The sequence below is a fragment of the Pistacia vera genome, unplaced genomic scaffold, assembly GCF_008641045.1.
Source record: "Pistacia vera cultivar Batoury unplaced genomic scaffold, PisVer_v2 Contig46, whole genome shotgun sequence".
In the NCBI taxonomy this organism is placed as follows: domain Eukaryota; kingdom Viridiplantae; phylum Streptophyta; class Magnoliopsida; order Sapindales; family Anacardiaceae; genus Pistacia; species Pistacia vera.
In genome coordinates, this window is record NW_022196290.1 from 744608 (window position 1) to 767753 (window position 23146).

General features: G+C 35.1%; 1 protein-coding gene across 2 annotated transcripts; it reads right to left on the reverse strand.

Moving 5' to 3' along the window:
- Positions 1-609: 609 nt before the first annotated feature.
- Positions 610-4094, reverse strand: LOC116145092 (heavy metal-associated isoprenylated plant protein 41-like). Of its 2 annotated transcripts, none has more exons than XM_031430536.1 (3): positions 3893-4094; positions 2383-2419; positions 610-1762 (listed from the first exon to the last, which is right to left on the reverse strand). In XM_031430536.1, exons 1-3 carry the CDS (start codon positions 4086-4088, stop codon positions 841-843), a joined length of 1155 nt encoding a protein of 384 aa, XP_031286396.1. In that variant the 5' UTR covers positions 4089-4094; the 3' UTR covers positions 610-840. The 2 variants fall into 2 exon arrangements, with proteins under 2 accessions (XP_031286396.1, XP_031286395.1); XM_031430535.1 differs by having other exon boundaries at positions 2383-2581.
- Between the last annotated feature and the right edge of the window lie 19052 nt (positions 4095-23146).

The following is a 23146-nucleotide window of genomic DNA, read 5'->3' on the forward strand; positions in this document are numbered from 1 at the left end:
ATTATTTCCAATTATTTTTCTTTACTCAGGATAAAAGTTTTTCAATTACTTCAAATTTAAAATTGGTAATAATATTAGTTACTCAAATGGCATGAGTCATGCAATTTGCATTCCTAGCTTAGAGGATATTGTAATTTAAAATTAGAAATAACTTGAAGATGATATGGAACACTAACTCCTTGAGCATTGTTTTCAAAAACTAAAGTTAATGGAAATCAAGAACTGTGATAAGCAATTGACTATTTTTACTTCCAATATGTTTCGAAGGTACTTCTGGCAGTTTAAATCACTTACTGCTTCTGGTTCATTAGTAGACATATTTGACCTCCAAAAGCTAAATTTTGAAGAAACACATTCTTAAGCTCAGCTAAAAGAATTGTATATCCATGGCTACAAGTAATGCTTTCCTTTCTAAAACTACATATAGTAAGAGTTTCTGGATGTCACAATCTACAAAATCTCTTTCCAAACTCCATTGCCAGGGACCAGTTTTGTACTTAAAAAGCTTGAGATGGTTAATTGTGGAGTGTAGGAGATTGTTTCAAAGGAAAAAAGAGCAGAAGCAATTTTTAGGTTTGTCTTTCCACAGATAACATTCGTCAAATTCTCAATGTTTCCACCAGTTATAAAGTAAATAGGTGCAAAGATATCTCCACCCAAATTAAAAATTTGATTATTTAAGGGTATTATGATTTCCCAGGGGCAGTAAAACTATACAAAACACATACCAAACTATGCTTTCTATCTGTACCAAAATTCCTTGCTTAACTTGCATTTTTAGCAAAAGCCAAAAGGCGACCTAATTCCCCATTATAGTATCATACACTTCCCCATTGGCCATTAGTCCATTACCTTACCCTGTGTTACTGTATGCAGTCCCTTCCTTTGCAGTCGTGCTGATCTCAAAGTGCTCAAACGGTGATGTGCATCCATTAAACACAAATAACCATTTAAGGTTCTTCCTGGTGCTCCTGCCATGTATCTTTCAAAACCAGATACACCTGATCCATCAACAGAATACTCCACATTATGCCCAGCTCTTCCAAGTGTCTCCCTCGCATTATTGAAGCACCCATCAAAGATTCTTGCTCTTTCTCTTTGGACATAACTCTTCAATGGAAACCCTGTGTAGCCTGGAGGGTTATTCATATTTCTGGTGACATTTGTTTGAGGTTGTGTGAAACTGTTGAACCTGGGAGATTCATGAACAAAATAGTCCACACTATTATGAACTCTTGGAAATGTTTCCCTGACATTGTTGAAGCAACTATCGAATATCCTGGGGCTTTCTCTTGGGATATTATTCTTTATTAAAGGAATCCCCGCATAGCCTGGAAATTGACTTGTATCTATGTTTAACTTGGTATGATAACGCTTTAAATCAAATGAAGTTCCCTGCTTTTGCATTTGAATAGATCTCCGCAGAAGTTGTTCAGTTCTTCTGTTAGTAAATCCATTGTTGCGTATGAATTTGGACTTCTTAGAATCAGAGGAGAATCTAAATTTGAAGGTTCTGCATTCTCCCAAGGGGAAGGCCTCATCACACCTTGGCCCATCTCCTCTCTTGTGGTTGTAACCTGGGTAGTCTTCTTCTTGAAAAGGAACACATTCATTTAATGACAAGGAGTTTGAGCTAGCAAGTTCCACAAGATTCCAGCTGTCAAATGGAGGTTTTGTTTTGTGGCTCACATGAACTTCACCATTAGCCCTTAGCATGGTACTTGCATTTTTGAAGAAGCCATGCACAAGACTCCTATGCATCCTGTGATTACCAGAAAACAGATAATGTGAGCAAGTATACATGATAGCATAATAAAAGTAATGGACAAAACAATAATCATAGAAAATCCCTGACTACAAGCATAAATAAATATAGAAAATATGTACTTTTTCTACGAATAAGGTCTCTCATATAAAATTTTATATATACAGTTTTGACACATTGATATGTCCGTTGGACTCTGCATTCCCTCTGTCTTCTCCTTCGTTCTACAATTCCTTTACGCACCCACAAAACAAATAATCAACCATAGACAGCAAAGACCTATGAAAAGATCCTCCTCAAGAGACGTCCAATTTGGAAAAAGAAAAAGAAGAAGCAGCAGAAGAAACCTAGAATAACAAAATGGATTTTCACATCAACATATATCCAAATGAACCTTCGACATTTTATTACTAATTCAGCAACTCCCTTGGAGAAATTAACTTTCTGGGAACTAAGTTTTAAACTTGTACAATGGATAAATACATTTTTTGTGGACCCCGAAATTAATGTTAAACAACTATGGCGACTAGAGTGGCACTAAAATGGCTAAAATATTGAATGCTTAAATCAGCAGTTCGGAAGGAACAGAAAACCTCAAATAGAATAAAGCAACTCACTCTATCATATGCTTATTATCTTCTTTTCCATAAAAGCCTGCATGAGGAAAATTAAAGATGATTCTATCAAACTTCCTCATCTTCAAATTAGGATGGAGCTTCATTTTGGTTGCATCCACACCATGTAGAATGGATGCTCCCAGCTTCTCTAGAGTTCCCAAATTTGATTTTGCTTTCTTGTATTTCTTGATCACAGTATCTAATAAATTGAAGTATTAATTCCACTGGTTACACCAAGTAGACAATTTAATACAAGGAATTAACAAGAAATACAGGAAACATGAAAACTGACATATCAATTCACCACAAACCCTTAAAACTAACTAAAGAGATGTAACATATACTTATTGGATTTCCTTTTAATATCCAACACATAATCAGAAGTACTCCAGAAATCTCAAATAACCAAGAAACAAACAAGAAAAAACCAAGGACATTTCTTGCCATGCAAAACAACATGTTCTGTTATGCTGTAATAAACATTACAAAAACAAAAGAACAATGAAACCTCATACAAATTATGGAAATGAAATTGGAGAAGAACAAATATTGGATTAAATTGAGCAATTAGTATATATGATATTCAAATATTTAAATATTTGTGAACAAAACCTCCCAAACCCACCAACCATAGTACTAACTAAAACATTAAAGTCCTGTTAAGTTACTAGGAGAAGGTAAAAGTAATCAAATTTGAAGTTAAAACCTATATTTTTTTACATTTTTTAGTACAAGAAGCACTGAGACCAAAGAGGAAATAGAAAGAATCTACATCCACTTCCGTTTTTCAGTGTTATTAACAAGCCAAATGGCAATCAAAAAGTGAAACATTCAAGACAATTCCTCCAATCCATATCCACATTGCCTAAAGTATTAATTTTTTTTGAAAGCAAATGGATAGTAAAGTAGCTTTGGGAAGTTGTCTCATTTAATTTCTTCTCCAAGAATTGAATTTAAATGAATTACAACTTTAACATCAAAATACTCCCAAGGAACACTTTAAAAAACAAAAACTCAAAGCCAATCCATAACTCTTGGATAAATGCCACCCATAAAATCTACGTAGCACCTAAAAGTACCCCATCAAGAAGCAAAACTTTCCATGTGGGAATGCTACAATGCCGGGACGCAAAACTCAACTGCTACCAAGATCAACAAAACTAGTAAATATTGCTCTTAACATGTGCCCCGCGACAAATCTCCAAGTTACAACAAACAAAACTTACTAATGTATCTAGACATTTTACAAATACATTGAAATTTCTTTTTTTTTAATTTTTTTTTTAAATAACGCTCAAGAACGTACAAGTGACTACTGATAATGATACATCTCTAAATAAATCACAGAAAATGCAAAAAGTACAATATTATAATAAAATCGAGACAACCTAACTATTCGATGATTAGGCATTCCATTTAGCAAGACGATAAACTGTAAATTGGCAGTTGAAGCCCACTAATAAAATATTTAAAAAATGGAGATGAAAAACAATATCGAGTAGAGAATTACCATAAGAATCAAGAGAAGTAGTGCAGATGTTAGAAGCAGAAGCAAAAGAAAGGGCTAAACACAATGAAAAGGAGAAGTCTCCTTCACCCACTAAAAGTATTTGATGAGTTGATGAGTAATGCGTTACCCACTTCTCTTCTTCTTCAACAATACCCACTTGTTTCTTTTTGTCTTCAGTAATAGTAGCCATAGCCATCACAATAAACAGGCCACTGCCTAAGGATGTAGAGAAACAGAAACTCGGGTTTTATTTTGTGTACTGCACGGAGAATGATTAAGAAGAGGAAAACACTTGACTGAATTCATCACTCTTTTGACGGAACCACATAGAAAACAACAAAAAAGATTATAGTGGGGTCTTGTGCGATTTTCTTTGAAATAGGAAGACGAAAACGTTCCAACTTCTTGGTTTTCTTCTAAGTAATTAATTCGTGTATTAATTTTCTCATAATTAAAATTCAAACTTTATTAATATAACTTATACATATAGAAAGACAGTATTATTAATGTGATTTGGTATAATTTGTCTACGTAAACTAATGAGATAAATATTATATTTTTCATTAGTTCATCTTCGGCCTTGGCATAATTTGCATGAGAACATTGAAAAGGAGATTTTTCACTCATTTTTTTTTTTTTTTTTTTTTTTTTAAATCAAGTCGCTTTACGCATACCTTAACTAATTTGTAAAAGCTTCAATGGCCAATCGTGGAGACTCGAACTCGGAAGACTATATTAAATCTTCTTCTTGTTCTTTTATCTTTGACGAAATTCGTACTTATTATCCTCTTACATTTTTACCATTAAGGACACTCGAATTAAAAGATTATGCTAGATCCTCATTCGTTCTTTTACTATCAGACCACTCAATGGTGTTTAACTCATTAATCTCGATGTTTAAATAACTCTTCTCATATAAATCATATTCTTATCTCATAACTTAGAACTTGTTACATTTCTAATAGGACATATTTTTATTAGTAATAATAAAATTTAAACTCCTTAAAATAGCTTTTCTAAAGAGATATAAATTATATAATTATAGACTGAACAACATCCTCCCACCCAAACTTTGCGTTAAAGACAATTTAGTATCCAAAAAAGTTTGGAAATGAAACACCCATTTTCTTTCAGCTTTGTTAGTGAATTCCGTCCCCTAACAAGGTATAGTAACGGAAAAGTCTAAAATGCCCTTAAAAGCTTGACTTCATTTTTTTTTATTAATTTATATCAAGCCAACTAGTCAATTACCTAAATACCCACGTCCTTTAAATAAACCTACTTTGAGTGGGCACTGGTTGGGGCAATTTATGAAACAGCTGCGGGCAGGTTGTAATGGTGGCTGTGGTAGGCGAAAGGTGAGGCTGGGGGTCGATTGCGGCAAGTGGTGGCTGCGGGTTGTTTTAAAAAAAATCAAACACTCCATATCAACAACAATCAACCACCAATCCTAACTATAAATCAAAATCCAATCTCCAATCTCCAGTCTCAATTCAAAACAATGAACCAAATCAAACCTCAAAACACTTTTTGTATTGCATGTACATAACAAAATACAAAAGAAGAAAAGAACAAAGAAATCTCAACTTTTATCAAATATCCCAATGAAGAAGATGAGGATGAAGTGGAAGTAGAAGACAATATGGGCGGTGATTGATGATGACAACTACATTTACGATCGTGAACCCTTTTCCTTGCAATGTCGAGTTTTGAGCAAAACACACAATATCGCCCGCGAAATTCTTCGGATTGCGTTTCACCGAAATCATCGTCGTCTTCATCTATGTTTTTGTCTTCGAAATCTTCCTCTACTTCATTTCTTCTTTGATGAGAAGTCTTGTACATCAACCCAAACATTAGGAGAATCTCCTGTTAGACTTTTTACAATATGGTCCTACACTTCTCATATAATTACATTTTGGTCCTTGTTGATGTGGACTGATGTGGTCATACGGTTGTGTCTCTTGAGCAGTTGTCTTTGATGGAAAGACAACTGCATATAAGAAAGAGACTTTACAGGTCCCCATTGATGCAATTTTCATTTTTAGTTTCAAAACCATCACTCCAAAATTGCAGTCAGTGGAAGATCTCGTAATTTATAAAGGAGCAAAAAGAACAAACAACAATTGCTATGGCCTGAGGTTTGTCATTTACTTCCGCATATATTCCATGGAGATTTTATATTGAAATTGATTGTATTATCAATAAATATTGGAATATGAATGTGTTTTACATCTCCATTAGAAATTCGTCGATGATGTTATTGTCGTACCATTGGTTTACTTTGTCTGAAAACATCAGGGGTGCAACAACTACTACTGAACCTATCCCAAATGCAATTCCAATAACTATGAACTGCCAACAAATTCTTTACTTAAAGCTGGTGCTGAACGTTCTGACTTGCTGGAATTTGTTTTGAAATTATTTGTCAAAGGAGGGCCATATCCTTCATTACCCTCGAAAGATGTTGATGAATGATTGGAGCTTGTAAGAAAATAAAGATAAAAGAAATTGCATAGATAGAATATTGGAGGAAATTATCTAAATATTGAATAACAAACTTGGCTGTTAAATAGCCTTACAGAGAACTGAAATAAAAATTGAACGCAATAAAATAGCCTACGTTTCATAACTGTTATGACGTGGTAGAAAGACTAAATCAACAAGCAACAAACATCCCAACATAAAAGGAAAATACATACGTGGTTATAACTAACCACTTAGATAATATACTAAACATAAATCAACATTTCCTCCCTTAAACTGAATCTGCAAGCTTCAATTTACATCAGTTTCAGAACAGATTCCCAAATGTTCTCGCAGCTTGACAAAAGTGTTTCGCTTGAGTGGTTTTGTCATTATGTCAGCCAACTGGTCCTGTGTATCACAGTGTATCAATTCCACAATTCCATCTTTTGTAAGATCTCGAAGAAAATGAAAATGCACATCAATGTGTTTGCTTCGACCATGCATCATTGGATTCTTTAAGAGCTTGCTAGTAGAGCTGCTATCACACTGAATAATACATGTCTTGCCTAGATTTTGATCTAGCTTTCTTAGCACTCTTTTTAACCAAACTGCCTGACATGCACATGAGGTTGCAGCGATGAACTCTGCCTCTGTGGTGGATAAACTCATTACAGGTTGTTTTCTTGATGACCAAAAAATTGCCCATGAACTCAATAGGAAAACATAACCTGAAGTGCTCTTTCGATCTTCTAAATCTCTAGCATAATCACTGTCAGTATAGCCAATAAGTTCATCATCTCCTCCCTTCCTATAGAAGATCCCAAAATCAAAAGTTCCTTTCAGATATCGCATCACTCTTTTTGCTGTCTGCATGTGTAATTCAGTAGGATTCTTCATATACCTACTAATCATATTTACTACAAACATTAAGTCTGGTTGTGTAGTAGTGATATACATGAGACTCCCTATAATCTGCTTATAGTAAGTCTTATCAACTTTAACTCCTTCGTCATCTTTCCCAAGTTTATAGTCAGGAACAATAGGATTGAAAACAGAATTGCTCTTATCCATCCCAAACTTGTGCAGTACTTCCAAAGCATATTTCTTTTGACTAATAAAAATACCATCAGACTTTTGCAACACCTCAAGGCCAAGGAAATACCTCATCTTGCCAAGATCAGTCATATCAAACTCATGCTTCATGGAATGTTTAAACTCTTCAAACATTGATTCATCATTTCCAGTAAAGATTAGATCATCCACATACAAGCTTACAATCAAGACTTTACCTTCCTTGTTGACTTTGATGAACAAAGTGTGCTCATAATCACATTTCTCAAAGACTTCTTCAAGCTTCTACACGACTGTACCAAGCACGGGGTGCTTGTTTAAGTCCATAAAGTGCTTTCCTCAGCTTGTAAACTTTTTGCTCACTTCCTTTCTGTACATAACCGCAAGGCTGTTCTACAAAAACTTCTTCATTCAATTCACCATGTAAAAAGGCAGATTTCACATCTAGTTGATAAATGGACCACCATCTTTGAGATGAAGTGGTACTTACAATGTCTACGTATTGTCTCCATCTGTGCCACAGGTGCAAAAACTTAGTATAGTCTACTCCATATTGTTGTGGATATCCCTTTGGGACAAGCCGAGCTTTGTGCTTTTCTATTTCCCCATTTCATTCAACTTAGTTTATACACCCACTTTACTCTAATTGCTTTCCTCCCTAGGTAGTTCGTTAATTCCGAAGTCCCATTTCTGTTATTGCTTCATTTCAACATCCATGGTTGTTCTCCATTTTTTACTCTTTATAGCTTCTTCAATGAAGGGATCAGTAGCTGTAAACATGGCAGTTCCCCTTCATTTTCTTCATTAGAAAGCCCTCTCCTGTTTCATTTTTCTCATCTAAACAAGTGCTCTTCAATTAGTTGCACTTGAGTTTTGAGGGCTGTCTGTGCTCTGAATTAAAAAACCTATCCCAGTACTTCAACATTAACATCGACTGCACTGTTACTGAATTGCCTCTATATCAGGATCAGAATAAGTTCACTTCTTTCCTCTTCTCGATTACTCTTCTTCTCTCTTCTTCACAATACCCCATTCTAATCACATGTGTGACTTCCTATACTTCTTATCCAGTCCACGTTCTTTGTCTCCTCAAATACAACATCCTACTGATTATGATCTTTTGTGAAACAGGATCATACAATCTATAAGCCTTTGATTCTTACTAACTCCCATAAAACACAACTGAAACTCTTATCATCAAGTTTAGTTCTTTATTGTCAGGTACATGGACCTGAGAAATACATCCAAACACTGAAAATAATCAACTGAAGCTGCATATTACTCCAAGCTTCTCTGGAGTCCTGTTTAACACTGCAAAAGTGGGACTTCGATTCAAAACCTGTACAGTCCAGTTAACTGCTCAGGCCAGAAGGACTTCGAAATTCTCTCTGCTGAAAGCATACTCAACCATATTCATAATTATTCTATTCTTCCATTCCGCAACTCCATTCTGTTGTGGCATATATGCAGCTGTAACTGTCTCCGTTACCATTTTCATCACAAAAATTGGCAATTCTTGGGATGTAAACTCGCCCCTCGATCAGTGCATAAACTTCTCAGAAAGTTTGTTTCTTTCTCAACATGGGTCTTAAAACTTTTGAAAAACCAAAAGCTTCTGTTTTTCCACAAAAAATAACCCATGTTTTTCTACTAAATCATCAGTGAAAGTGAGAGGTACCTTTCTTGCGTTAGAGATGGCTTAATGGACCACCAATGTCGCATGCACCAATTGAAGAATTTCTGCAACTCTTCAGGTGGGTCTTTGTAACACCCCACTTGAGGTACGTAATTAAGATTTGCTATATTGCTGAATGTTATTGTTCTACCTCAATTGAGTTTGTATGTTGTTATTTTGGTTTGGGCCCTTGGTTGTGATGTATGAGTTGAGTTGATGGAGTGTTTGCCCTGAAATGGTTAAAACTTGGAGAATTTTAAATTACAGTCTTCACCGCGGCGACGTGGGCTATGTAATTTTTCGCCAGGGCGGACGAAACTTTCTGCCTCAGTGACGGGACGACAGAAAAGTTTATTGAGGTTTCTAGAGATTCTCTATAGGGGTAGAATGACCTTTCTACCCTAAATTAGCAGGAAAGAGTGGGGAGTAAATGTAAGGAAATTTCATGGAGAATGTGTTGGAGTTGGGGGTGGATGGCAAGGAATTAAAGGAGAGATGGAATTCCAAGAAAGAGTAAGGGCAAAATGGAATGATGGTATGTAATTGAGTTAAAAAGGGTTTAAGTGTTGAAAGCCTTTCATTCTTCACCATCTCCAACGCCATTCTCATTGCCTAATTTCTCTCAATTCTCCACTCAATCTTCCAAGATTTATAGGACTTTTGGGGTAGTTTTTAGTAGAAATTTAATCTAAGCACTACGGTAAGGATTCTTGCTTTAGATGAGAATTTTGCTATAATTTGTGGAAGTCTTATGTTGTTATTTACAGTTGTAGAGAGAAGACAAGACAACAAGGGGAAGGAAAAGTGCTAGAGAAGTTATTTACCCACAAGGTAAGTAAATCTAACCTAAGTTGAGATTTAAGAATTCATTTGAGTAGAGCTTTGTGTATGTATGTGTATGAATATTACTTTTGTGAGAAATTGAGATGAGTGAGATGAGTAATTATTTATGATTATTGAATATGTTTGGGTATGAGAAGTGTTGAGCTTCTATGATGTTGAGTAAGGTGATAGAAGTTGGAGAGAGTTTTGAGCAAACCCTATGGGAGTGAGTTTATTGATAGGAATCTAGAGAGTATGAGGGAGTTTCTTCCATTTTGGGTGATTAAAGAGAGGAGAAGAGTTATAGTTAAAGTAGGTTTTATATGCACATGAGTTGTATGATGAAATGTTTGAGAAAGGCATGTGTAAGAGTAGAGAACCCTAAATTGCTAGTGGCATAATTCATTTCATGAGTGCATAATGAGCATGAATCATCCATATGCATATGATTAGAGAAAGGTAGAGGACTTTGAGTGTGAGCTTCTCTAAAAGAAAAGAGAAAGAGAGTAAGTAGGTTATGCGATGGGGAACCAGTGAGAATGGGTAGGGTATTCTCGCATGTACGCGGCATTGAGAGCGGCATGAGTATGAGAGAGAGAAGTGGTGTAGCCCGTGAGAGTGGCATGCGGATGAGGGCTATACCCGAGAGTACCGGGAGAGAGATTATATACTCACATGGCCAAGGGTTCTGAATCCATGCATAACTGAGTCGATCGGCTGAGATGAGTAAAAGTCACGGAGAGCGGGAGCGAGTCCCGACCGTGCCTCCGATAAGTTGGGGTCGTGACTTACGAAGAGAGTTAGTAGAAAGAGAAAACAAGAGAGAAACATAGAAGAGAGAGTAAATGAGAATTGTAAGGAAAGAATTAGAGTGATAGGAGTTTGCCTACAACAACAGTTACCAGTTAAAATAAGATGGCGCCTTATGAGGCTTTATATGGTAGACGATGTAGGTCTCCACTACATTGGGATGAGATAGGAGAAAGAGACGAGTTGAGTACCGCTCTGGGCCAAAATGACTCAAAAAATGATAGAGGATATAAGCTTAATTAGAAACAGAATGAAGCAAGCCCAAGATCGACAGAAAAGTTATGTCGACTTGAAGAGAAAAGAAGTTGAATTCCAAGTGGGTGACAAAGTGTTTTTGAGAGTTTCCCCCTACAAGCGAGAGTATGCGCTTCAAGAGTAAAGGGAAGTTAGCACCGAGATATATTGGCCCATTTGAGGTATTGCAACGAGTGGGAAGGTTGCCTATAGATTAGCATTACCACCTAGTATGGACAAGGTGCATGACGTTTTCATGTCTCGATGCTGCGAAAGTATGTAAGTGATCCCCCATATCTTGAGTATAGAGGATGTTGATTTAGCAGAGAATCTTGTGTATGAGGAACATCCAGTACAGATTCTAGATCGGAAGGTGAAGAGCTCCGGAACAAGAGTATTCCGCTAGTGAAGGTCCTTTGGAGGAACCACAAGGTAGAGGAAGCCACTGGGAGGTGGAACAAGACATGCAGAAGTGTTACCGTAGTTATTTGTGTGAATTTCAGGGACGAAATTCTTTTAAGGGGGGGGGGGGGAGAATCGTAACGCCCCACTGAGGTACGTAGTTAAGATTGTTGTATTGCTGAATGTTTATTGTTCTACCCTCAATTGAGTTTGTATGTTGTTATTTTGGTTGGTTGGCCCTTGGTTGAATGTATATGAGTTGAGTTGATGGAGTTTTGCCCTGAAATTGGTTAAAACTTGGAGAATTTCTAAATTACAGTCTTCACCGCGGCGGACGTGGGCTATGTAATTTTCGCCAGGCGACGAAACTTCTTTGCCTCAGCGACGGGGACGACAGAAAAGTTTATGAGGTTTCTAGAGAATTCTCTATAGGGGTAGAATGACCTTCTTACCCCTAATTAGCAGGAAAGATGGGGAGTAAAATGTAAGGAAATTTCATGGAGAATGGTTGGAGTTGGGGGTGTGATTCAAGGAATTAAAGGAGAATGATGGAATTTCCAAGAAAGAGTAAGGGCAAAATGGGAATGATGGTATGTAAATGAGTTAAAAAGGGTTAAGTGTTGAAAGCCTTCATTCTCACCATCTCCACGCCATTCTCATTGCCTAATTTCTCTCAATTCTCCATCAATCTTCCAAGATTTTCTAAGGACTTTTGGGGTAGTTTTAGTAGAAATTTAATCTAAAGCATCCTAAGGTAAGGATTCTTGCTTTAGATGAGAATTTTGCTTATAATTTGTGGAAGTCTTATGTTGTTATTGTTACAGTTGTAGAGAGAAGACAAGACAACAAGGGGAAGGAAAAGTGCTAGAGAAGTTATTTACCCACAAGGTAAGTAAATCTAACCTAAGTGAGATTTAGAATTCATTTGAGTAGAGCTTTGTGTATTTGTGTATGGATATACGTGCGTGAGGAAATTGAGATGAGATGAGATGAGTAATTATTTATGATTATTGAATATGTTTGAGTATGAGAAGTGTTGAGCTTCCATGATGTTGAGTAAGGTTGATAGAAGTTGGAGAGAGTTTTGAGCAAACCCTATGGGAGTGAGTTTATTTGACAGGAATCTAGAGAGTATGAGGGAGTTTCTTCCATTTGTGGGTGATTAAAGAGAGGAGAAAAGTTATAGTTAAAGTAGAGTTTTATATGCACATGAGTTGTATGATGAAATGTTTGAGAAAGGCATGAGTAAGAATAGAGAACCTTAATTATTGCTACGTGGCATAATTGCATTTCATGAGTGCATTAATGAGCATGAATCATCCATATGCATTATGCATTAAAGAAAGAGTAGAGGACTTTGAGTTTGAGCTTCTCTAAAAGAAAAAAGAAAAGAGAGTAGAGTAGGTTATGCGATGGGGAACCCGTGAGTAATGGGTAGAGTATTCTCGCATGTACGCCGCATTGAGAGAGTGGCATGAGTATGAGAGAGAGAAGTGGTGTAGCCCGTGAGAGTGCATGCGGATGAGGGCTATACCCGAGAGTACCCGGGAGAGAGATTATATACTCACATGGCTAAAGGTTCCGAATCCATGCATAACTGAGTCCGATCGGCTGAGAATGAGTAAAAGTCACGGAGAGCGGGAGCGAGTCTCGGCCGTGCCTCCGATAAGATGGGGCCGTGACTTACAGAAGAGAATTAGTAGAAAGAGAAAATAGAGAGAAACATAGAAGAGAGAGTAAATGAGAATTGTAAGGAAAGAATTAGAGTGATAGAGTTACAGGGATAAATGAGTAGAGGGTTTACTTACTGAGCATTATTTGTGCTCACCTCATTGTCTTTCTATGTTTTTGCAGGATCTAGGTGAGGACACGGCCGGATGGACGTCGGCACGCGAGGAGGAATGGCTACACTGTCCTCATAGTTTTTGATAGTTTTTTGTACATGATACTAACTTTTTGTAAAGAATGTATATGTTTAATAAAATAAAAATTTTGGGCCCAACTATTTATGTTATTATACATGTATTTTATTATGTATATTTTATGAGCATATGAATAGAAAGCAGTTATTACAGTCTTCTTAGGAAATGAGTTCCTATGTTGTTTCCCTGTCAAACAATCTTTGCACAGCTTTGAAGGAGGTTTGAAATTCGGCAAGCCATTCACCATTTCTCTTTGTTGAAGAGTCTTTAATCCTGTAAAACTCAAGTGTCCATATCGACAGTGCTAAAGTTGTTCAATGTCTGCATTGTTTGTATTAAAACAAGTGTATGCTATAGGTTGGGATATAGCATGTAGAACAAACATTCTATTGGAAGTCATTTTTGTATCCATAATCAAACCTTTCTTGGAATGAAACACTTTACATTTGCCATGCTGAAACAAAATAGTAAGTCCCTTTTCTTGCAACTGTCCAATACTTAGCAAATTATTCTTCAATTCAGGTACATAAAACACACCTGTAATGATCTATATTAGACCATTTACTTGCAGCCTTACATTGCCCTTTCCCAACACAGCCATGCTTGTGTTGTTGCCAAGCTTCACAGAGTCTCGAAAAATACCATCAAAGTCTGAGAAATAATCTTTGTTGCCACACATGTGATTGCTGCAACCAGAATCAAGAAACCACATGTCTTCTCGACTGACTTTGTTGGTATCCACATATGCCATCAACAACATTTCTTCCTGATTCTCTGCATAATTTGCTTCTGTGTTCTTGTTTGGACATTCCCATGCAAAGTGTCCTAGCTTGTGACAGTTGTAACACTCGACTGTGGCCTTATCAAAAGACCTGTTGTTGCGTCCTCTTCTTCTTCCTCTGTAATTTCCACAACTACGACCTCTTCCTCCCGAGAAATCTCCATGAGTGATCTTCAAAGCCTGCTCTTCTTCAACATGTGAACTCATGCGCTGTTCATGCACAATCAGACTACTCTGCAACTCATCAATAGTTAAAGTATCGATATCTTTAGACTCCTCAATAGAACAGACAAGATAATCAAATTTTGAAGTCATGGATCTTAAAATCTTTTCAACAACAGCAGTACTTCCCTTATCTTCTCCATTTGCTTTCATCTTGTTGGCTATGGTAAGAGTGCGAGCGAAATATTCATTCACAGTTTCTCCAGCCTTCATGTGAAGAACTTCAAATTCTTTTCTAAGAGCTTGCAAGTTTCCACGTTTCACTCGTGTTGTGCCTTGATATTTCTGCTTCATGGAATCCCAGATATCCTTTGCAGATTTCTTGTTGAGAATTTACTCTAGAATAGAATGATCTAATGCCTGAAATAGATAGTTCTTAGCTTTCAAATCTTTCAACTGTTGATCTTCAAAGTGCTTCTTCTGTGCCTCAGTGAGAACAACACCTTCTGCTACTGCAGGAACACCATTTTCCACCAAGCCCCAATACTCCTTTGAGCGTAGGAAATTTTCCATGAGCATTGCCCAGTGATCATATTACCCATCAAACTTTGGAACTACTGGTTGTACAAACGAACCTTCTATCGTCATCCGTCAACTAAAAAATACTCGTAGAAGACTGCTGCTTCTAAATAATCAGGCCCTTGTGATGGGGCTCTGATACCAATTGTAAGAAAATATAGATTAAAGAAATTGCACAGATAGAATATTGGAGGAAATCATCTCAATATTGAATAACAAACTTGGCTGTTAAATAGCCTTATAGAGAACTGAAATAAAAACTGAACGCAATAAAATAGCCCACGTTTCATAACTGCTATAATGTGGTAGAAAGACTAAATCAACAAGCAACAGACATCCCAACATAAAAGGAAAATCCTTACGTGGTTATAACTAACCACTTAGATAATACACTAAACATAAATCAACAGTACTAACTGAGAGAATTTGTGAGGAAACTGTTTGATGTTATGAATTTGTTGAGAATTAGATGAGCAAATTCAATACAATACAAGCGAGAAGAGAGAGAGAGAGAGAGAGAGAGACGGTAGGGTGTTTGAAGATTAATAATTAACAAAGTGAGATATAAATGAAATGTCGGTGAATGAGAATGAAAAAATGCCCTTAATCCACAAATTGATATTAAAAGCGACCAACATATTAAACGACAACGTTTGAATTACTTATAAAGTTTAGAAATCTAAGCAACACCGCACAAAAAAATCATGATGTAAAACTTATTATAATTAAAAAATAATTTCATCAAAACTGGAGAACAATAATAATAATAATTACTTTATTATCCTTTAAATTAAATGAATATAAAAATATAATAATTAAAGGCACTGCAATTATTTTTATTTAAAACAAATATTATTTTCATTGGCAAATTTATCATATGAACAATTATCCATTGTCAAATCCAGTTTCGAAACAACAATTTAAAATAAAGTAAAGATTGTCAACAATTATCTAATCTAATACATATTGTTTAAATTCTTATTGTTAGTCCCTCTGGTGAAATATAACAGAATAAAGTGTAAAGATTAAACTGGGTTGTTCATTATTAATGTGTTCAGGAAAATTGTGGGGAAGATGTGTTGAAGCTGTGACGGTGGAGAAGGCTGGGGAGTGTTTAAGCTGTGAGTTTGGTTAACTGTAATATTTTATTAAAATGACATTTAATATTATTTTGATCTTTAAATGTGATAATTTAAATTCAAATAAGACAGGCATCCATACATAAATTAGGATAATAAACTTAGTAAAGTAAAAACAAACATTAAACTTATAATAAATAAAAACACCGATTCCAATGTATATTTTTGAAATTTACTGTCTTTTATATTTAATAAAATATTAATTACCATTGCCTTTCATGTTCTCCGAAGAGTTTTTGCAGATTCTTCAATCGGTATGTTTATTTATTAGGATACATCTGTTCGTTTTCCGACTGTTCATTTTAAAATCTGATTAAAGTAATGCTTTGATGCTTATATCTATATAAGGATAAGTAAGTCTGTATTTGTATTGTTTATATAAATTATTAGAGTTTAACTGTTTTTTTTTTCCCAGTTGATTGAATAATGGCTGACAGTACATCACCATTCAAAGATAATACAGCTAACAACAGCTTCAAAGGCAACAATTTAAATTCTCCAAGAAAAAGACTAAAAGGTGAGAAATCAGAATCAAAAAACATCAAAGGAAACGGTAATCGATCATATTTAACCGGTCCTTTTATTTTTATTTTAATAAACTATAAGCAATTCTGTATTTGTAGCACTCTCCTAAATTTATACAATTTCATTATTTGTTTTTTCACCAGTTGGTTCTGGCAATGGCTGACAGTGACAGACCTCTGGAGTTGAAACAAATCCTCCATAAAGTTAGCACCAACGTACACAACTAAATGTTGCAAGACTAAAATTGAAAGCTGTTATTGATGAGATGTTTAATATCATGGATTCTGCCACGGCTATTATTTCTGATCTAAATAAACGAGAATATTTGGTTGCTGTAGAGGATTTGAAAAATCTTGAGGAGAAGAATAAAGAACCTCCCTCTGTAGCAATCAATCGTACTTGAGAAAAAGAAAAACCAGTGTACACATCTATATAATTAAATAAAATTCTACTTCAATATACTCATTGCCAAATATTCAACTAACTAATTAATTCTTTATAACATTATCTATTTTGGTTTGGCAAATACAATAGCAACGGTTAACATACTGTAATTATGACAACTCATATTGTTCATTGATAATATCAGCTATTCAAAAAATATGATGATCAATGTTTAGTTGTATAAAACAAGTAACGGAACAATTTCATAAAAGGAACGAATAAAAAATGTTCTAACTAATCAAATAAATTAAGTACTTAGGAAATACAAAATTGTATGAAAATGGCATTGCCGAACACTAATATTCTGACGTAATTATGATATAATGTTGTATATTGAATTGTAAGGTTCAGAAGCCAAATCATAACGATTTATTAGTTTGTCTACAATTTTATCTCATAAAATTCAGATGTCGAAGCATGGCGATCAATTATTTTTTATACAATTGTACTCTATAATTGTAAATAGAAAATCCATATGTTGAACCATTTCGATCCATTATGTAGAAATAATTTTAATCGACTCTTGAGATCCATATGGTGAACAATTATGAAACATTTTACTATATAAATAAAAAATCATTATTACTGTCAAATAAATTAAGTACTTAAGAAATATGAAATTGCATGAAAATGGCATTGCCTACTCTATAATTGTAAACAGAAAATCCATATGTCAAACCATGCCGATCCATTATGAAAAAGCCATTCGCTGATCCATTATGCAGAAACAACTATAATCGACTCTTGAGATCTATATGGCAAACAATTATGAAACATTTTACTATATAAATAAAAAATCATTATTTCTAATCAAATAAATTAAGTACTTAAGAAATATGAAATTGCATGAAAATTGAATTGCTAAACAATAATATGCTAACATAATTATGAGATTATACAATATAGAGACTATCCTAAGGCTGGCAAAAAGACAAGGTTAGAAATTACTTGCGTGGTTATGTATGTGAATATGGACAGTTTGGTATTGAACTTAATTTAATGTTTGATTAATAAAGAAAGCAACAAATAATAAACAAATAAACAATAGAAATGTTATATAAATATTATGTTAATGTGTAGAATTTTTGCTTACATCTGGATTAATGTATTTGGTGTTTGATTTTTTTTTTTTATCATTAATTACTCATATTAATATCAATATAAATTGGTGTTTGCTGGATGTGTTGAATCGCATAAATACAAACACTTCACATTCATATTAAATATTTACATAAATAGAGAGAGAATATTCAATATATAAAAATTTAAAATATGTATAAAATAAGAATTGAATCACATTTAAAATTCAATGGATAAATTCGAAATTAATTTAATTAATTAAATAGTATGATTAATATTCCATTGTACAATATACAATAAAACAAATAGATTCAGACATTTAAAAAATCAACTAATTTAGTGCTCAATAAATATAAAATACCATTATCAATTTCCCGATTTCCTAAAAGCCAAGTTCAATTAACAATTCTATATCTCATTCCTAATTCACATGATAGTATTAAAAACAAAAAAGTATAATAACTATTGACTATCCAACCAAAAATTATATAAATTAGAATGAAGATAGGAAAAACGTGATTTCAGTACACTTAAACAACAACAGCAAAAAAAAAAAAAAAAAAAAAAAAATTAAAGATGGTGAACAAAATAACACCAACAGACAGCACTAATTTCTTACAACTACCGCCTAACATAGTGCAAAAAATCATTGTAAAAAGTATTACTAACACCAGCAATATTGATTATTATAATAAAATATTATGCCAAGCTATAGTTCACTCTTTATTTATCTAACAATTTGCGAAAAGCAAATATCTCAACAAACAAGCAAATATAAACAAAGTCCTACATAGAATGAACATCTTCAAGCAAAGATACAAACTACCAGCAATAACACCAGAGGAACTTTTAATTTTAACAACCTTTGCAAACGCAGAAAATCAACATGCTTTGTTACTCCTTGGAACACTTTTAATCTTCATCAAAAGTGATGTATACACAGGTTTGAACGAAATAGAGAAGCAACAGGAACAAAATAATAATAGTTAAACAAAACAAACAGTAAACAAAGAATGTAATACGCGCGATTTACCCTGGTTCACCCAATGTAGGCTACGTCCAGCTGAGTCAATATTATTGCAATATGCCTCACCTCTCTCGTTTACAATGAATGAATTGTTCTCACACCCATAACAAGAGAAAAGTATGTTTATATACTAGGTTTAAGATATTAAACCTAGTTTTACAAGAATTCCTATTCCTAAGCCCAACCCAAAAAAGGAATTAATAACTTAAAAGGAATCCTACAGCGGTTATACATGGAAAAGCCCAAAACCGCCTACGGGCTCGGGGGCGCTGCCCCCGCGACCCCCGCCCGCTCACCGGGGAGCGGGGCACCCGTCCGCTGACCGGGCAGCGGGACCCCCGAGTGCGTCTCCGTTACCCATTAATGCTGAAGTAGTCGATAACTCCAACAAGGTTTACCTATGTTGAGTATAGCTTGCAAGACGAAAAACATACAAGCACTATATCACTTCGCAATTGCTCTGCTTACCATGTATAAAAGTAATGGTATACAGTCTACTCAATTTGGTAAAATAGCCAAACTATTTTGACAGATGAGAAATTGCTAAGAAGTTTTCAAATCCATGACTCCAATAGTAACAATTCTCATCAAAAGGAAAAATTAGGGATTTGCGACAAAGAAGATCAAAATATTATACATTGGGATAGAAGAACAACCCCACAAAATATCACCTGTCGAAAATGTTGCGTAGATTACAAAATAGTATCTGTAAATTTCAATTTGTAATAGAAAAAAAAAAAAAAAAAAAAAGGAATGAAATAAAATCACACATAACATATTACTAATTTTGAAATGTTTATAATCAAATTAAGATACCAGTGATAACTCAAAATTCATGTTTTCATCCCCAGTAATATAAGCCAGTGGTCGTATCATTGCAAAGTCCTGAACCATTTATATGTTGAACCATCATAATAATTGCATATATCAACCTTACAATTACATATTTTAATAAATCAGATGAAAATGAAAATTGGGTCTTACTAATACAATACATCAACAACTTTAAATAGTAAGGGATGATCCTTCCGTTGTAAACTGTATTGTTCAATAACACATCCCCAATAATATAACCCTATGGCCGAATCATTTTAATATGCAAATTCAATTGAGATATGTTAAGCAATTACAATAAATCAAACAATCACCATTACTATTACAAATTCAAAACACATGCTAAACCATGTTTAATTGTGATATGCACGATTTAAATTTAAAAAAAAAAAAAAAAAAAAAATTTGGTCCTTACTATTGTAATACATTAAATACATAATTAATATAATATTGAATACAAATTAGCTTTCATATTGTTAGTATGTCTAAAAAAAATGAACCATTTTTTTTTCTATTTAATTAAAAAGATTTTTCATACATTAAGTGCATGAAATATATATATATATGAAATTAAATAGTGATTATGATGTTAAATATCTATATTTATAAACACATTGATACCAATCCGTATTTTTTATGTTTTTTTTTTTTTCTATATTTAATAAATAACTATTACAGTTGCTTTGCATGTTATCCGAAAAGCTTATTCTGTTAGAAGACACTGGACAAACGACTTGTAGTTTAGCCAACACCTAAATATACTGATATATGTATCTGATTGTATTTCATTTGCATTTCAATTTGTATTCTTTTCATTTCATTTGTATTTACATTTTACAGATGTCATAAGGATATTAGAGTAGGTTGTTAGGCGGTTATACTGCTGGCTGTATATATTCTACCTTTTCATTAATAAACAGCACACCTTTTTGGGGATTCATTTCAGATCCTTCTTCTCCATCAATATTGCTCCTCTGTTTCCTTGTTGCCCAGATTTCCATTTCTGTGCTTCCTTACATGGTATCAGAGCAACTGAAGAGCAACCCCGATGGCAAACGCAGAAACCCTACCCAACTTACCCCGCTCCACCATCCCTTCCGTTCCCAATTCGCCCATAGTTCAGAATCATAATCCTCACCTAAACTCCAATACCCATCTCTCGTACCTCAATTTCACCGATCCCTCTAACCCTTTTCGCCTTGATCACGGTGATAATCCAGCCATTACACTCGTTCCTGACTTTCTTACCTCCGATAATTATGCTACATGGTCTAGAGCCATGTGCCGTGCTCGTAGGGCTAAGAATAAAATCGGCTTCATTACGGGTACCCTGCTGAAACCTACCTCTCCTATAGATCCATTATTTGATCTATGGGAGAGGTGCAATGATCTGATTGTTTCCTGGATCCAAAACTCCATTAGCTCTTCCCTCAAATCTTCTGTGGCCTTCGTCGATGATGCTAAGGAGCTTTGGCAAGACTTGTACGATCGTTTTTCCCAGCAAAACAGTCCCCGCATCTTTCAGTTGAAGAGGGATTTAGCCAATCTTCTTCAAGAACGTGATTCTGTAAGTATTTATTTTGGTAAGCTGAAATCAGTATGGGATGAACTGTCTATTTACGATCCATTTCCTTCATGCACTTGTGGTACTTTAAAAACTCTTATGGATCGTTATCAAAGGGATTGTGTTCTTCAGTTTCTGATGGGACTTAATGAATCATATTTTCCCATCAGAGACCAAATTATGTTGATGGATCCCCTTCCACCTGTTACCAAGGTGTTTTCCCTAATCCAGCAACAAGAACGCCATTCTCAATTAACCTCTGTTATTCCCTCTTCAGAGACCATGGCCCTTGCTGTTAAGAAACGTTCCCTTCATCCAAATACTCACCTAAACAAAACCCTAACCCCAAGAAGGATCGGCCATATTGCACTCACTGCAAGATTTCTGGCACTCGATGGAAACCTGCTTTAAGCTTGGCAATGCTGTTGCTCCAGTCTGCTCCCATTGTAACCTCACTGGACATTCCGTTGAGAAATGCTACAAATTGAACAGCTATTCCCCGGGCCATAAGTTACACGCCAAGCAGCAGCCCCATTCTGTTATACTTGCCAATCAGGCTTCATATTCTGTTATTTCTGATGTGGATAATTCTAGTGATGATAGGGTTGGTTTGACCAAGCATCAATACCAGCAGCTACTATCCTTGCTCCAACCAAAAGACTCTTCAATAGTAGCTTCTGTTCATCCTTCAAATATGTCCGGTATATCTTCTTGTTTTTTTCCACACACACAAAGCATCTCACCTCATTGTTCTTCAAATTGGATTTTAGACACCGGTGCTACAAACCATATGGTCTGCAGCCCTTCTTTTCTTACCACCGTTTCTTCCGTTGTTGCTTACTCCGTTAAGCTTCCTAATGGGAGTTTAGCTCATGTCACACATATTGGTCATGTTCAATTGACCAATACCATCATTTTAAAGGATGTTCTATGTGTCCTATCCTTCTCTTTCAATTTAATTTCTGCCACCAAGTTGACTCACACCCTAACTTGTTGCTTGATGTTTTTTCCTAAATACTACTTTATACAGGACCTGCCATCTTGGAAAACGATTGGGAAGGGTGAGCTCAAGCATGGTTTATACCACTTCATCTGTTCAAATGTCTCTCCTTCAGCCCTTACTCAATCCCTTTCATTTTATACACCTTTTACTGCACACACCTCTATGGTTCACACTGTTAATCAATCTGACCTATGGCATTTTCGTCTAGGCCATTTATCCATTTCTAGGTTAAGAATGATCTCTGATCCCATTATAAACAAGCATGTTTCTACTATTAATGAAAATCCTTGTGCTGTTTGTCCACTTGCCAAGTTCCATAGATTATCTTTTCCACACAGTGAGCACACTTCTTCTAGGATTTTTGAGTTAATCCATTGTGACCTATGGGGACCTCATTCCCCTATTGCATATGATGGATCACGTTATTTCTTAACCATAGTGGATGATTTCTCTAGATCCACTTGGGTTTACTTACTTAATTCCAAAGCTGACACTAAAACCTGCATTACTTCCTTCTACAATTTGGTGGAAACACAATTTGGACTCAAAATTAAAATCTTAAGAAGTGACAATGGTGCTGAGTTTTGCATGACCAATTTTTTCAATGAAAAAGGCATAATTCATCATAAGAGTTGTGTGCAAACCCCCCAACAAAATGGCATTGTTGAGAGGAAGCACCAACACTTACTAAATGTGGCTAGAGCATTGAGA